The following is a 14,968-nucleotide window of genomic DNA, read 5'->3' on the forward strand; positions in this document are numbered from 1 at the left end:
TTAGATAGCCAATATCTTTTTAACACTTCTAACACTCTTCTGGCAATAACAACAAATGAAAGTTTTCCTTCCGAGAAATTGTGAGGTCAGTTGACCCACCCCCGAATGTTATTCCTAGAAGCCTGAGGAAAAGGTCCAAGGGCTGCCCCCGCCCGCTGCCGCACCTCCCCCCATGCCCTCTGCCCCTCTAGCACTGACCTCCAAGAAGAGAGCTGGGGCCTGGGTGCCCCCTGAGGGTCTGGTCCCAGAAGTCCCACTCCCTGGCGTGGGATGGAATCTCAGCATGGTGGTGTGCTGGACTGGGGGTGGCTCATGGTGTCCTAAGGGGCAGGGAAAATGTCAATGCGTTGGAGGTGATCTCAGCCTTCCAGCTCATAAACTGAGCTCACAGGTCCTTTATCTACTCTAAATTTGGGTAGAGGGGGTCTCACCAATGAGAAGCCACTGGCTAGGGAGGGCCGTACTGCCTGAGGGGTATCTGACAGCAGTGCTAGGTGAGCCCTCTCGCTCTCCTGAGACTTGGAGTGTCACCTCATCTGTGGTAGGGCCATCCGTGGGGGCCAGGGTCAGTCCACGAGGCTATGGCAGAAGGTGGAGAGTCAGGAGTGGTGGGGGGAGACTTCTCTCCTGCTCCATCCCCTCTTTCCAGCCCCTCAGAGAACCCTTCTCACCACTAGGGCCACCCCTGTGTGAACCAGTGCTTTAGACACATAGAAGCCAGCTTCATCCTTCCCCACATACAGCGTCATCCTAGTGGGGGAGAGGAAAAGGGGGAGAAGAATGAGTGATGGTGGTGGGTAGTTTCAGTCACCATAGTACCCGTGTCCTTGTATTATCCCCGCCCACACTGACTCTGGGCTGGGCCAAGAGACTTGCTTTGGCCAGTGAGACAATAGCAGATGTGACACAAACACAGTCTTGAGAAATGCTTGTGCACTGGAGTTTGCCCTCTCATGGGGTTCTTTGGAACCCCGGGACCACCAAAGAAGAAAACCCAGGCTAGTCTGCGGGGGCATGAGAGACCTCATTTGACATCCCATAGGCTAAATAGTCCACCAACTACGAGAGAGCTGAGTGAAGCTATTCTAGATTGTCCAGGCCCAGCCAAGCCACCATCTGGCTGCTCAGACCAGAAAACCACCCAGCTGACCCACAGAATCTTGAAAAATAATGAATGTTTGTTTGTTTTGAAGCTCTAAATTTTGGGGCTGATTTGTTATATAGCAAAAGCTAACTGATAACAAGCTCTATAGTCATTGTTTCTAAATCTATTTCTAGCCCAGACCTCTTCCATGAGCTCAATCTTCTAAATCTGAACTCATCTCCTCATTCCTTAGCTGCTCCTCCCCCTTCTTCCCCCACTTCCTCCCCCCTTCTTCCCCCACTTCCTCCTCACCCCCACCACTTCCTCCTCCAGTGCTCCCTACCTTTGAAAACGACCGCACTCACGTGCCTCTAGAAACCTGAGCATAATGGTTGACTCCTTGCTCTAATCACCAAATTCGTACTGGTTTTTCCTCTTAATATCTGTTACCCTCCACTTATTTCCATCTCTAGCGTTTCTGCCCTGGTCCAAAGTGTCTTCATCTCCTGCCTGAACTAATGCAATATTCTGTGAACACTTCCTCCCCACAACTCTAAGATACTCTTCACACTGCCGCCAGTTATCTTTCTGAAATGAAAATATGATCAAATCACTTCTTTGCCTAAAACCCTCTAGTGGCTTCTCCTTAGCCTTGTCCCAAACCCTTTAAATGATCCTACAAGATCCCTGTTTAGCAGCCTCAGACCTTATTCTGTGCTCAGAGCTGTGCTCCAGCCTTATTTATTTTGTTAATTTAATCTGTTCCCTGGTTGCCATGATCTCTCTCTCTCTCTCTCTCTCTCTCTCTCTCTCTCTCTCTCTCTCTCTCGTTTCCTCTTCATCCTTTAGGTTTCAACTTATAGGTCCCTTCCTCTAGGAAGCTTTCTATGATTACCTTCTGCCCCAGTCTTGATTTCAGTACCCTTCCTATACATTCCCATGACACCCTATACTTCTCTTATCTCATCCTTTATCATACCATATTATGATTATGTCTTTACATACCTGTCTCCCCCACTAGACTCTGAGATTTCTGTAGGTAGGAACACTGGCTGTATTACTGTACTCCCAGAGCCTAGCAAGCAATTGCTACATAGCAAGTGCTCAATTAATATTTGTGGGATGAACTGAAAGAACGGATAATCCCCAATTTTCCTAGTCTGTCTCCCGGCTCCCCAAGATGGGGACACTAATGTATTTGGTGTTGCAAGGAAGGGTCATATTTAAAGTTTTTAACAATCAGTAAACACATAGTACCTACCAAGCTTAACAGGTGCCCGCTGTAGCACTGGGGTGGAGACATGGAGGCCCCTCCTAGGCCAGACTTTACCCTATCAGTTGCTGAACAGTGGGGCCAGCCAGAGGGTCCTGGGAGCACATGGGGGGTGGTGCAGGGCACTGTTTATTTATGAAACTGCTTGAAATATTTTGACCCCTGGTTCAGCTGTACTGGCGTGTCATGGTCAGACATCACACCTGCCCATTGGACCTGGGCTACAACACTTGCAGAAGCTCCTCCCCAGTCCCCAGGTATGGGCACTTACAGCAGCTGGGTGTCTAAGGCAGAGAAGTGAGTGGCGGTGTCCTGGGGGCCTGAGGCGGGCAGTTGGATGTGGCCCCAGCGGAGGGCAAGGAAGTGCAGGGTGTCCCGAGCCAGTGTGAGATGGGGCAGCTGGCGCAGGCTGTCCTGGTGCCATGTGTAGATGCCCACCACAGGTACACCTAAGTCCTGGGTCCACAGCACCGCCCCGCTTCCTGGGTCCACCGTTAGCAGCAGGCCCATCCCACAGGATGCCAGGTAGCTCGTGTCTGCCAAGAAAGATGGCTGAGGAGATGTGGTCAGGGAGCCCTGACCTGAGGCACCTCGGAGCATCTTGAGGTGGGGAAGCTCCTCTGAGGGTGGGCCATCAGGAGGGCCACTCAGGTACATGGAGGTCAGGTGAGATCACCTGGAGGGTAATCAGCACATAGGAAGTTCACTGGGTCACTTTGATCAGGGTCAACTGGCAGCTGTGTAAGACGTAGGGGGTCAGTCATGGTCATCCAAAGGCGACTCAGGTGTGTGAATCAGTCCTTGTCGCTTAGGATATGGGGTAGTCAGTCATGGTCTGGCTGCTGGTCAATCAGGGTGGTCTGGAGACATGTGGGTAGCGTGGAAGTCATTTAGAAGGTGAAGGGTGTCAGCCAGGGGCCCTGTGGGTGTCACCTGTGGTGTGTCAAGGTCGCCTGCATGAGTTCTCACGTGGAATGGTGGAGTCAGGGTCTGAGGGGTGGCTTGGGGCACCTTTGGGGTCACTCAGGCATTTGGGAAGGAGAGTTATTATTTTTTTAAAAACACAACATGATTATATTTTAATACACAACTAAAATACAACTAAAACACCATAGTAAATTGATGGCAATAAAATATGGCATTTCATTTGCATTGCCTGACAAATGGTCAGCATCCTTAGTCATAAATGAGTTCTTAGAAACCAGTAACAAAGACACTGATATACCAAGGGAAATGAAACAAAAAAATAAAAAAGAAGAAGATGAAATAACCCAAGTGACTAGAAGGATTAAGCATATATGAAGATGACTGAGCTGAACAATAACAGAAGAAAAGAGGCAATTTCTTTGTAATATCATATTACCAAAGATTAAAAATCTAACATTTGTACAGTTTTAGGAAACATAGGGAAGGACAGTTATAATATCAAGGGGGTGGTGAGTCTGGGGGAGGTCACTTAGGGTCATCTGTCAGGGGTCGTTCAACATTTGGGGGACTGCTCAGGGTGTGCAGGGGTTGTTTGGGGTCACTCAGGAGGTGGGGAGCACCCAGGGTGACCTGGCTGGGCTCATTGGGAGTGCAGAGGAATTAGGATGTTAAGAGCTGCTCAGGGTACAGGAGGGTCAGGCTGGGTGTCGAGAGGGGTCACTTAGGGCTGTCTGTCAAGGGTGCGTCATTCAGTACGTGGGGTCCCTCAGGAGTTCAGGTGGGTCAGAATGTGGTGGGGCTTGGTCGTGGATACCACTCAGGGTTCCCTGAGTTGGGGACCTTGCTCCAAGGTGGAGCCAGAGAAGGGAGGCACTCACATTTCCCAGGTGAGCCATCCACGGGGGCTGCTGCGTAGCGGCGGTAGGTGGTGTTCCAGCGCAGGGCTGGGGCCCTGGGGTCATGCATGGTGACCGTGTACTCTGGGGACACCCAGAAGCAGGGTTACCAGGAGCGCCCACGAGGTGCTCCTCTACTCCCACCCGGGGGACATCATCTCATGGCGGCGGGGGCTTCCCGAGCACCCAGCCTGGAGGCCAGAGTCTTCAAGCAGCATCAGGATAGCAGAAACCAGGTCTGTTTTGGTCACTTCTGTGTCCCCCACTCCTTGTTCAGTGCTCAGGGAAGTGTTTGTTGACTGACAGAGTGATTGACTGGCCTGGACCCAGCGTGGATAGCAATTGCCAGGCCTGGGCAGAGCAAAAGCGGGGCTGCCCAGAGCTCGGGGAGCAGCTGGGGCCTGACTCACGGGTCCGGCCGATGTAGAGGCGGGGGGTAGAGGGTCGCTCTGTGGTCAGGGTCATCTGCGTCTTCCCTGATTCAGGGTCCACCACAAACCAGGCATCCTGCTTCCGGCCTGTGGAGGTGGGAAATGTGCTCACTCTCAAGATGGCCTGGAGAGGGTGTGCAGCCTCTCCGTGCTGTGCCTAGCTGGCCTGTCCTGACCTAGGTCCAGTCCCTGCTGGACCAGGACTCCAGGCTGAGAGATGCTTACCTGTGTAGAAGACGCCGTCAGAGCTGCGACAGGGGGAGGCATGAACCAGCTCGGGGATGGTGAACGGCAGTCTCTGGGGAGTGGAAACAGCAGAGAAGCACATACAACCTATTCGTTAGGTACAATTATTATCATATCCATTCCCAGAGGGGCTAAGTAATGTGGCTAATATCACACAGCTGGTAAGTAGCAGAGCCAGGCCTTGAGCGTAGCCAGTTAGTTTCCCTCACACTTAACCACTCTGCTACACAACAACTTAAGGAGCTGCAGAAAATCCCACTCCCAGTGCCAAGATGCCACCTGATCACATGATGCTGGCCTGACCACCTCAAAAACACTTGCTGAGACTTGAAAACTTCAGTGGCCATGACAGCCTTGGAGAGGCTGGGGAACTGTTCCACTCAAGAGACATGAGGACCAAATGCAAGGGGTGATCTTGGTTTGGGTTCTGGACTGGAAACAATGAAGCACACCATTAGGAACTTGACAAAATTAATATGGATTGTGGATTAGATAACACTATTGTATCAATGTTAAATCTGCTGATTTTGATAATTTACACTCAGGCTATGTAGGAGAAAATCCTTGTTTTAGGAATACACAATGACGCTTTAGGAGTAAAGGAGCATAATGTCTGCAACTCATTCTCAGATAGTTCAGAAAAAGAAATTTTATATACACATGTGTAATGTTATCCATCTATTAAGAGAGAATGATAAAGTGAAAGTGATAAGATGTTAAAAATTGATGCATCTGGGTAAAGGGAATAAACAATTGCTCTGAACTATCTTTGCATTTTTTCCTTACATTTGAAATTATATCAAAGTGAAAAAGATCCCCAAACTCCACATACAGAGCTCTTGCCAGACAGCACCCCAGGCACAAGCAAGTACTGAGGGAAAGAGAGTCGGGACTTCCCGGGGGCTCAGTCAGGATGGACAACAAAAGAAGTCCATACAACCTATAGTTGGTACGGTTAGTGCATGACAGGGGGAGCACATGAAGTTGAGGGTACCTGATGCAGATGTGGGGGACTGAAGATGGACTGATGGAAGAAGTTCAGTTGTTTATTCATTCATTCAACAACCGTTTAATGAGCACCTATTACTAGCCAGGTGCTAGGACTCTGTTGTAACCAAGACTGACCAAGTGCGCTTCTGCACAGAGTTACATTTCTGGTGTGTGTGTGTGATAATAAACAAACAAAAACACATAAACCATAATGCCAGGTAGTGGTAAATATTAAAACAAACTCAGAGAACTAGGATAGACACTGATTTGAGATGTGATTTCACATAGCCCAGCTAGGGAGTAAGAACCCAAGCCAAGGGAGGAGTGAGCCACAGGGTCATGTGGAGGGAGAGTGCTCTGGGCAGAGGGACAGAATGCTGAGGCCAACGGCAGGGCCACCTACCAACTGGCATGTTTAAGGAACAGCAAGGAGGCCAGTGCACCAGGAGTGGGGATGGAGAGGGGCAGAGTGGCCGAAAGTGAGGTCAGCTGGAGGCAAGATCACGGATTGGGAAGGAGTTTGGTTATTAAATTGGGACTTGAGGGGTGAGTAGGAAACAGGCAGGGGAAGGGGAGCACTTCTCACAAATATTCTGCTTCTTCTTCTGGGCTCCTGGTGGATTATATTTCTTTTCCTGCTTAAAGTGGGCCCAGCCATGAGACTTGCTTTAGCCAGAGGGAGGGAGCAGAAGAGACCAGGTCCACGTGGATACTACAAGAGCCAGGTGTGCTTCACCTCATTCTCCTTTTCTGCTTTGGTGACTGAGAAGCCTCGGTTGCGGTGGAGTGTCTAACAGCTTGGGTCTCCAGTAGACCACAGTGTACAGAGCCCCCGGGGGACCAACGCTGGTCACACGCTGTAAGCAGGAAGCAAGCTCTATGGAGCCACGGAGATTTGTGTGCTGCGGCTCATCCTGACTGAGTTGGGGAAATAGAGGCAGAATGGAAGAGGGTTCCAGACTCTTTGGGACAAGCTGGGTGAAGCCCCAGAGCTGGCACATTCAATAAGTTGATCGGTGTGTGTGCAGGTGTGTGCAGGCATGGGTGCCTGTAGGTGAGTGAAGAGACGGCACAAGTGAGCTGGCCCTGGTGTGCTTTGTCAGGGCGACTGGACTTTATCCCAGATGCAGGGAGAGTGATGTGACTCACCGCCACACCTGCCCATAAGACCCAGTGATGACCCCCAGAGCTGGATGGACTGGAGGTCCACTCTCCACCCGGCCCTCCCCATGGGAGACATACTTGTTTAGATTCCATCAGTGGGCGCCCTGTGCTCTGGCTTCCAGTCGGGGGCTGGGATACGGGGAGGGGGCAGAATCAGGGCGAGTGTTCCTGGGTCTCCTCTCCACAGGGTCATCAAGGGCTGGCTGTGTCCCTCCCCCAAAGGCCTCAGCTCCTTCCAGGTGGTCCTCTCCTCAAGCCCCCCTCTGGATCCTTCCCCTCCTCTGAGCTTAGGGCTGATAAATGGCACCCCACGGTATGGGCCATAGGACACAGCACCCTGCCCTGTGGTTTCCTACCTCGGCCCACACCTTTGTAAGGAATCCCGTTAATAAAACCGCCTCAAACTCTCCCGTTGTAGTGTGCCACCTGTTTGCTGGGACCTTGCCTGCTTACATACTAACATTTCTTACCAATTCGGTTTCCTAAATCTCATGCGTAAGACCATCCTGGTAGGCATCCCATGGCACAGTCAGAATTCTGACACTGCCTGACTCTGCGCTTGGCCACGTGACCAGCTTTGGCTGATGAGACTTTAGCGAATGCGATACAGTCGGCCCTCCCTATCCGCTGGCTCCGAACCCACAGATTCAGTCAAATGCAGATTGAAAATATTTGGGGAAAAAAAGTTCCAGAAAGTTTCAAAGAGCAAAACTTGTATTTGCCGCACACTTGGCAACTATTTACATACCATTTACATTGTATTAGATATTATAAGTAATCTAGAGATGGTTTAAAGTATATGGAAGGGGGACTTCCCTGGTGGTCCAGTGGGTGAGACTCTGCGTTGCCAGTGCAGGGGGCCCGGGTTCGATCTCTGGTCGGGGAACTAGATCCCGCATGTGTGCCGCAGCTAAAAGATCCCACATGCTGCAACTAAATAAAGATCCCGCATGCAACAACTAAGACCAGGCACAGCCAAAGTAAATAAATAAATATTAAAAAAATAAAGTATATGGGAGGATGCGTGTAGGTTATATGCAAATACTATGCCATTCTATATAAGGGACTTGAGCATCCTTGGATTTTGGTGGTGGGAGATGATTGACCCGTGGATACCAAGGGACGACTGTATAAGCAAAGCTTGAAAAATGCTCATACACTGGCCTCGCCCTCTCTTGCTGCTTCTGGCTCCCTTGTTGATACCATGTGAACAAGCCCAGGCTTGCCTGTTAAAAGATGAGAGACCCCTGGTCCAGTTGCCCGCATCAAAAGCCAGCCAACTACCAACCAGTTTTCAGAAAGAGAGCCGGCTGACCGGCAGCGGACCACAGATGCTTGGGCAAACTCAGTCAAGGCCACCCAGCTGAGTCCAGCCTAAACTGTCATCTCACAAAATTATGAGTTAAATAAATTGTTTGTATTTTATGTTTGAGTTTTGGGGCAATTTGTTATTTAGCACAAGCTAACTGATACATAGGTTTCCCCTTAAAACCCTCAGAGTCCCCTGGAGAACCCCACGTGACACCCTCAGAGGCCTGACAGTCATCCGGTCAGCCTGCTCTGCAGACACAGCCAGAGTCACCCTACCAACCCCTTTCAACAGACCCCTCCAGACAGCCTTCCCCCAGTGCTCTCAGACTTCACCCTCTGCAGGACACTTGGATTCTGACCATACAGCCTTGCACCCTTCTGTTAGCTCTGGCTAACAGAAGCCCTGACCCTCACCCATCCCAAGCACTGTAGGAAACACACCATTAATCCCTGTTGCTTCTGCGTCCCCAAGATGTACAGGCTGCCATCAGCTGGGTCTGAGAGAAAGGCTGTCCTGTGGGGCAGAGAGGAACGGGAGAAGGTTGGGTGCACACCCCCTGGTTCCAAGAGGGCCTCCAACTTCCCTGCCAGTAGGGGCCCACCCTCGAAGGAGACACCACAGAGCTCCAGACCCAAATCTTTTCCCTTACTTCCAGCCCACCCGCCCCTCCAGGCAACTATGGCTTCCCCATCTCTCAGTTGCCCGCTCCTTGGGGTCCACTTACTCTGTGACGTACATTGGCCCCTGGATGATGGGATCTGTAGGGACAGGGACATGGGCATGAGTAGACTCCCTGTTGAAAGGCATACCTCACATTGGTGCTTACTGGGTGCCAGACACCAAGCCAAGCATTTGTCATGAGTGTAATGTAATCTTCCCAAGAACTCTGTGAGGCCCCATTTTACAGGTGAGGACATTGAGGCTCAGAGAGGTGAAGTGACTTTTCCAAAGTCACACAGCTGGTAAGTGGTAAAGCTGCCTGCGGACACCTGCTTATTGGATTCTAGACCCCATGTTCTCATCGTCCACGCCAAGGTGACCTCCCCCCAACGCGAGATCCAAGGAGGGAGGAGTGACTGCCCTTGCTTACCGTCTTTCAGCGTCCACTTCAAGTCCCCTGTCTTCTTGATCAGTGCGTGGAGACTTCCATCCAGGGTGGACACGAACAGGAGGTTCTCTGGCGTGAAGGTCTGAACCTGCAGTGGAAACAAAGTCACCTCTTCTAAGAGGCCTGGGATCACCCTAGTGCTTGCTCCAGGCAGGGCTGGCTGTGACTCCCCTTCCCCTAGAGGGAAACAGAGAAAGAAGGAAGGAGGATTGGGGAAGCTGTTGGCTCCACCCACTGATCTCCACGACCCTAGAGAGGGGTTATGGTGGGAGCCGGTGGGCCTGGCTCCTTTACAAAAGGACTTCAGTAACCCTCACAGCCTCCCTAAGAGATTGGTGCTATTATTCTCACCATTGCACAGGTGAAGGAGACTAAGGCTCAGGAAGGTTAGGTAATTAGCCTCCAGCCACACAGATAAATGGCAGAACCGGGACTTGAACCACCATCTCTCTGGTTCCAGTGCCGGGTCCCTTTCTCCTTTGCCTCCCCCAACCCATTCCGTCTCCCCAGACCGGCCCAGCTGCTTTTGGTGCCAGGCCCCCTGGACCAAGTGCGAGGGTGGCCAAGGGAGGGAGGGCTGGTGCTGCCCTGCGTCTGGCCCCTGCTGGGCTAACTCACCTGCTCCAGCCCTTCCTTGAGCAAACAGGGTGGGGCTGAGCTCCTAGCAGGAACCCTAACATCCGGGTGGCCTAGCCGCACCCCTGCAAAGGCCACATCCTGCTCCAGGACCCTCAGGCTTGGGGCCAAGCCAATGGTTCTGAAGTAGAGTCAGGAAACTTCCTTCGGGTCCTCTCTTCTCCGGGCCTGTTTTGTGATCAGCAGTGTGGCAGGAGGGAGAGTGATCTGGAGAAGAAGCTGCGGACTGATTGCCCACTGCTGAGTTTCGTTTGACCATCATCATTTTTAAAATGTCGTTTATAATTAGCTACCAAGTTTTTAAAAATTGGAAAGATTTCACTTAAAAAAAAAATCAAGATTTCTCATTTTTCTCATTTCTAGTTTTTTTCTCATTTTTTCTGGAAACACGCGATCTGGCCAGACTGTGCGCACATCCTTACTTGGCAACCATCGGGTGGGTCCTGAGCTGGAAGTGGGCACGGAGTGGCATGAGCAGGTGCCTCTATGATCCCAATAACTGCTCTGGGGACTCCAGGCTGGACACGTGGATTCTAGTCCTGGCTTTGCCTTCTCACTGCATTTCTGTAAGACTGGGCTTTTCCACTCCTGGCAAGGCTGCACCAGATACCCATACCTCCGGCTTATTTATCCCAGAGGTTGTGAATCAGGGGTCCAGTCACTGGTAAGGGGGGGAGCCTTGTGATCCGCCTGGATTTGTCTGTATGGGCGCATTTCTCGACAGAGGACCTTCAAGTGGATCCTAAGTTCCAAGGAAGCCGGGGTTCCAGAAGTTTTACGAGGCTTGGCAGGAAAGCGAGGGTCCCCTCCCTCCACTCCCACCCCCATGCTGCAGGACGCGCGGGGTGTTGGGTCTACCTGCGCTCTTCCGCGCGGGCAAGTCTCTCCAGCTCGTGGGGCAACCGGCAACTCCCCAAAGCTAGGAATTTTTCTCAGGCCAGGGGCCGCCTTGGGGCGACCCGGACCCGGGGGAGGGAGAGGCGCCCGCTGTGGTCCCGCCGCGCCCTAGCCGTCTGCGACCCCGGCCCCGACCTTGGAGGCTCCGCGTCCGCCCGCTTCTCACCTGTGGCCAGAGCGTCCCGAGCAGCGCCGCGAGCTGCAGCAGGAACGGGGACCAAGGGCCGGATCCCCGGGCCGCGCTCGCCATAGCCCGCATAGACGGCGTCCACACAGCTGTCCTGGTCCCCGGGGCCACCAGGGGACCGCACGGCTCCCGCCCAGCAGGAAGAGACTCCGCCCCGGGCTGGGCCAGTTGGGCGCGCAGGAGCCGGGGCGCAACCTCAGTCCGTAATTCTGCTCTTTCCCCTCCCTTCCCATCGCACTCACACCTGCACCCCTCGGTCACCCCGCAAGGGATGGCTCTGAGCTTTCCTGGAAAAGGGATTTTACCAACGGCGGCCCTTATGGAGAATGTACCACCTGCCAAGTATTGTACCAAGTGCTTTACATCCATCATTAACTCATTTAATCTTTACAGCATTCCCCATGTAACAGCTGGGGCTCAGAACTGGGATTCAGATTCAGATGTCTGACCTCAGAGCTTGTGCTCTTTGTTACTATGCCAGTGGCCTCTACTGAGAAATGATAAACGACAGATTAATTGGTTGGTTCAGTTATTCATTCAATAGATATTTATCTATTATCCCAGGCTGGGAAGCAGGAGAGATAAGATCTCTGTTTTCATAGAACTTGCAGATTCCTAAGCGTTAGATATCAAACGCACACATGAAAGGCTGCCTGGCTATGGCCGTTACAGTCCTAGCTGCAGGCAGACTTGGTTCAGGGAGGGCCTGCAGGGGTCCAGCTGGTTTTCAAGTTTTGACTCATTCATTTCTCCTTCTTTGTGTAAAAATCCCTGCTGATTTGAGGGTCGTGCAGCCGGGCTCTGCCACCATCTCCCCCTCCTCCTCTGTCATCCTTGGCCCTCCGGTCACACCGCCCACAGTCAATGAAGACTTTGCTGGCTGGCCCATAGCTTTCATCCCCCCCCCAATTCTGCTGTCATCTCTGGTGTCTTCAGTGTCACCTGCTCCTGCACGCTGACCCTGACCCACACTGCAATCAGCTCATGGTCACCCAGGCTTGCCCAAGTAACCCCAAGTCAATCTTGCGTGGCTGGCATCTGCATTCCCCAGCTGCTGGGCAGGGGGGAGTGCTAGGGGCTCACGGGGGCCTGCTTCTCTACAGAATTGCCCTTGGCCACTGGGGCAGCCCAGTGCCCCCTGCCCATGACTGACGGACATGGGGTACAAAAGACTGGCCCTTTTGCCTCGAGGTGGGACCAACTCTGTGGTGCAGTTTGTGCTCGAGAGGTCCCCGTGAGATGAGGCTGAAGCCGGTCTCCAGCTGAGACCCCTCCTTCCTTGGCTCTTCCCCCTGCCCCATCCTGCTTCCCTCACTCCCCTTCTCTTAAAGAGTTCTTCCCGACATGTCACTTGAGCAAGAATCCCTGTCTCAGGCTCTGTTTACAAGAACCTGCCAAACCTAAGGCATCCTCTAACCACATTGTCCTCAGCTGTAGCCTTGGAAAGCCCGACCCCCTCATGGTGCAGAAACCTCTTTTAGAAATATGTACATCATGAAGTCTTTGGTTACTCCTTCACGCTTAGCTCATCCAATACCCTCAAACCTAACTTCATAACAAAAGTGGTTGCTTGCCACTCTAGAGACCAACCCAAGCTACTGGACATGTGAATGAGCCCTTCTTTATGCTTTATATTTTGTGCACTGTACACTTGTTTCAGAAGGTGCATTGTGTTTATTATGCTTGGATTCACAGGAATTTCTCATGCGATAAATTTGATTTGCATAGACTACAAACTACAGGTGAACTGGTTTAGATAATTTGTGTGTGTGTGATATAAGTAATACCCGTTTTAGAAACTTTGCAAAATTCAAAAAATATATATAAATAAGAAAAGAACACTCATTCATTGTTCCACCTCTTGGAAACACAGCATCTCTGTTAACATTCTGTCGTATTTCCCCCAGTGTTGTTTTTTTCCTGCGCCTATATGTCTGGCGGGTACTGTGTTGAAATATTAACAGTGTTTTCCCTTCCAGAGCTTCTATTTCCCCTGACAGCCTTTCCTCTATTTGAGTGAGGCTGCTCTGAATTTATTGCCTCAGTGAAGGGATGAGGAAGCAGAAAGAGAGAAAAAGAAGCTTCTTCTACCTTTTGGGTATTTGTATAACTCTTGGCATGAACCTAGACTTAAGAGAATGAATAATGAGAGTAGAACAGATTCCCTAGACATGGAGAGGATAAGGAGTAGAAAGGAGAGAGAAGATGCTGCAGGTCTCTGAGAAAGGGGGACCACTCTGCAGTCCCCTCACCCAAGGACGGGACCCCATGTGAACGTGCGGGACCCAAGGGCGAGGGGATCCGTGTCTCACTTCTGGGTGGAGATGCTGCGTGCTATGTCTGGGCAGAGAGCGGGTGCTAGGGAGGTTTCCACTGCTTAGTGTGATATGGAGGTGGGCGGAGGTTTTCTACATGCCCGAGGGAGAGAGAGAGAGAGAGAGAGAGGGAAAGGCTCTACATAAAGAAAAAGGGACAATGCAGTAGAGACCAGTAAGGACAAGAGATAGGACACAATGAGACCATGGGCATCTCAGGGGATGGCGGCTGGGGCAGATCATGACAAGGACTCGGTGCCGTCTTGCTTCCTGGCACTATGTAAACTCTATGGAATTTAAACCCACCTTGGAGAAAAGCTGGGAGAAGCCAGATGGGAATGAATTTCTTCCACCTGGCACAAGGGAGCTTAAAATAAAAAGTTAAATTGAGTTATAAAGATAAAAAGTTACATTTATTTGCCACACCTCGGTTTGTGCTCTGCTTCTGGACACATACATAAACCAATAACGTTTCCCCATTCTAGTAAAAGAATGGAAAAAACAGAAATGGTAATGGGAAAAATATTCCAATCATGATAGATAGCAATAAAAAGAAAGTCCTTAGGAATAAATTTAACTAGAAAGGCACAGGACCTATATGAAAACTATAAAGTCTTATGAAGACTGTAAAACAAAATGTGAACAAATAAAAAGATACGACTATGTGGGAACACTTAATGTGATTAAAATATTTATTCTCTCTAAATTAAATTGTAAGTGTAATGAAATTCCATTATTGCTATAATACTAAATCTACTCCACGGTCTTTAAAACTTGGTTAAAATTGGGACTTCCCTGGTGGTGCAGCTGTTAAGAATCTGCCTGCCAATGCAGGGGACACTGGTTCGAGCCCTGGTCCAGGAAGATCCCACATGCCATGGAGCAAATAAGCCCGTGCGTTGCAACTACTGAGCCTACACTCTAGAGACCGCGTGCCACTACTACTGAAGCCCATGTGCCCTAGAGCCCGTGAGCTACAACTACTGAAGCCTGCGTGCTACAACTACTGAAGCCCGCGTGCCTAGAGCCCGTGCTGCGCAGCAAGAGAAGCCACCGCAATGAGAAGCCCGTGCACCGCAACGAAGAGTAGCCCCCGATCGCCGCAACTAGAGAAAGCCCACGCACAGCAACGAAGACCCAACGCAGTCATAAATAAATAAATGTATGGAAAAAATATTTGGCTAAAATAAAGATCATATATAAGAATAATGCCTGAGAATAGGCAAGAAAAGTGTGAAAATTAAGAATAATGAGAAGGGGGCTTGTCTTTCAGGGTATAAGAACATACTGTAAAAACTACAGTATCAATATAATTTCAGCACAGGAGTTGACAAATAGAAAAATATGTCAGTGGGATCAAATAGAGAATCCAGAAATATATATCCACATATTTGAGAATTTAATAAATAATAAAGATAATATTTTAATTCACTGGAAAATTCAATAAATGCCATGGCATAATTTATCCATCAGGAAGAAAGTAAATCTTTCTCACTCTTCTT

The 14,968-nt window shown here is 50.5% G+C and overlaps 1 protein-coding gene across 2 annotated transcripts in view; it reads right to left on the reverse strand.

Annotated features, from left to right (window-relative positions):
• ERN2 (endoplasmic reticulum to nucleus signaling 2) overlaps positions 1-11,214 on the reverse strand; it is a 20,593-nt gene extending 9,379 nt beyond the window's left edge. For both annotated transcript variants that reach the window (XM_032605050.1, XM_032605049.1), the window contains exons 1-11: positions 11,131-11,214; positions 9,414-9,519; positions 9,048-9,081; positions 8,764-8,836; positions 4,837-4,909; positions 4,591-4,698; positions 4,163-4,264; positions 2,629-2,893; positions 672-750; positions 432-579; positions 199-320 (exon numbers count right to left, since the gene is read on the reverse strand). In XM_032605050.1, the coding sequence (XP_032460941.1) occupies positions 199-320; positions 432-579; positions 672-750; positions 2,629-2,893; positions 4,163-4,264; positions 4,591-4,698; positions 4,837-4,909; positions 8,764-8,836; positions 9,048-9,081; positions 9,414-9,519; positions 11,131-11,214 (1,194 nt within the window). The remainder of the gene's footprint in view (positions 1-198; positions 321-431; positions 580-671; positions 751-2,628; positions 2,894-4,162; positions 4,265-4,590; positions 4,699-4,836; positions 4,910-8,763; positions 8,837-9,047; positions 9,082-9,413; positions 9,520-11,130) is intronic.
• Between the last annotated feature and the right edge of the window lie 3,754 nt (positions 11,215-14,968).

Source organism: Phocoena sinus, chromosome 15, assembly GCF_008692025.1.
Source record: "Phocoena sinus isolate mPhoSin1 chromosome 15, mPhoSin1.pri, whole genome shotgun sequence".
Taxonomy (NCBI): Eukaryota; Metazoa; Chordata; class Mammalia; order Artiodactyla; family Phocoenidae; genus Phocoena; species Phocoena sinus.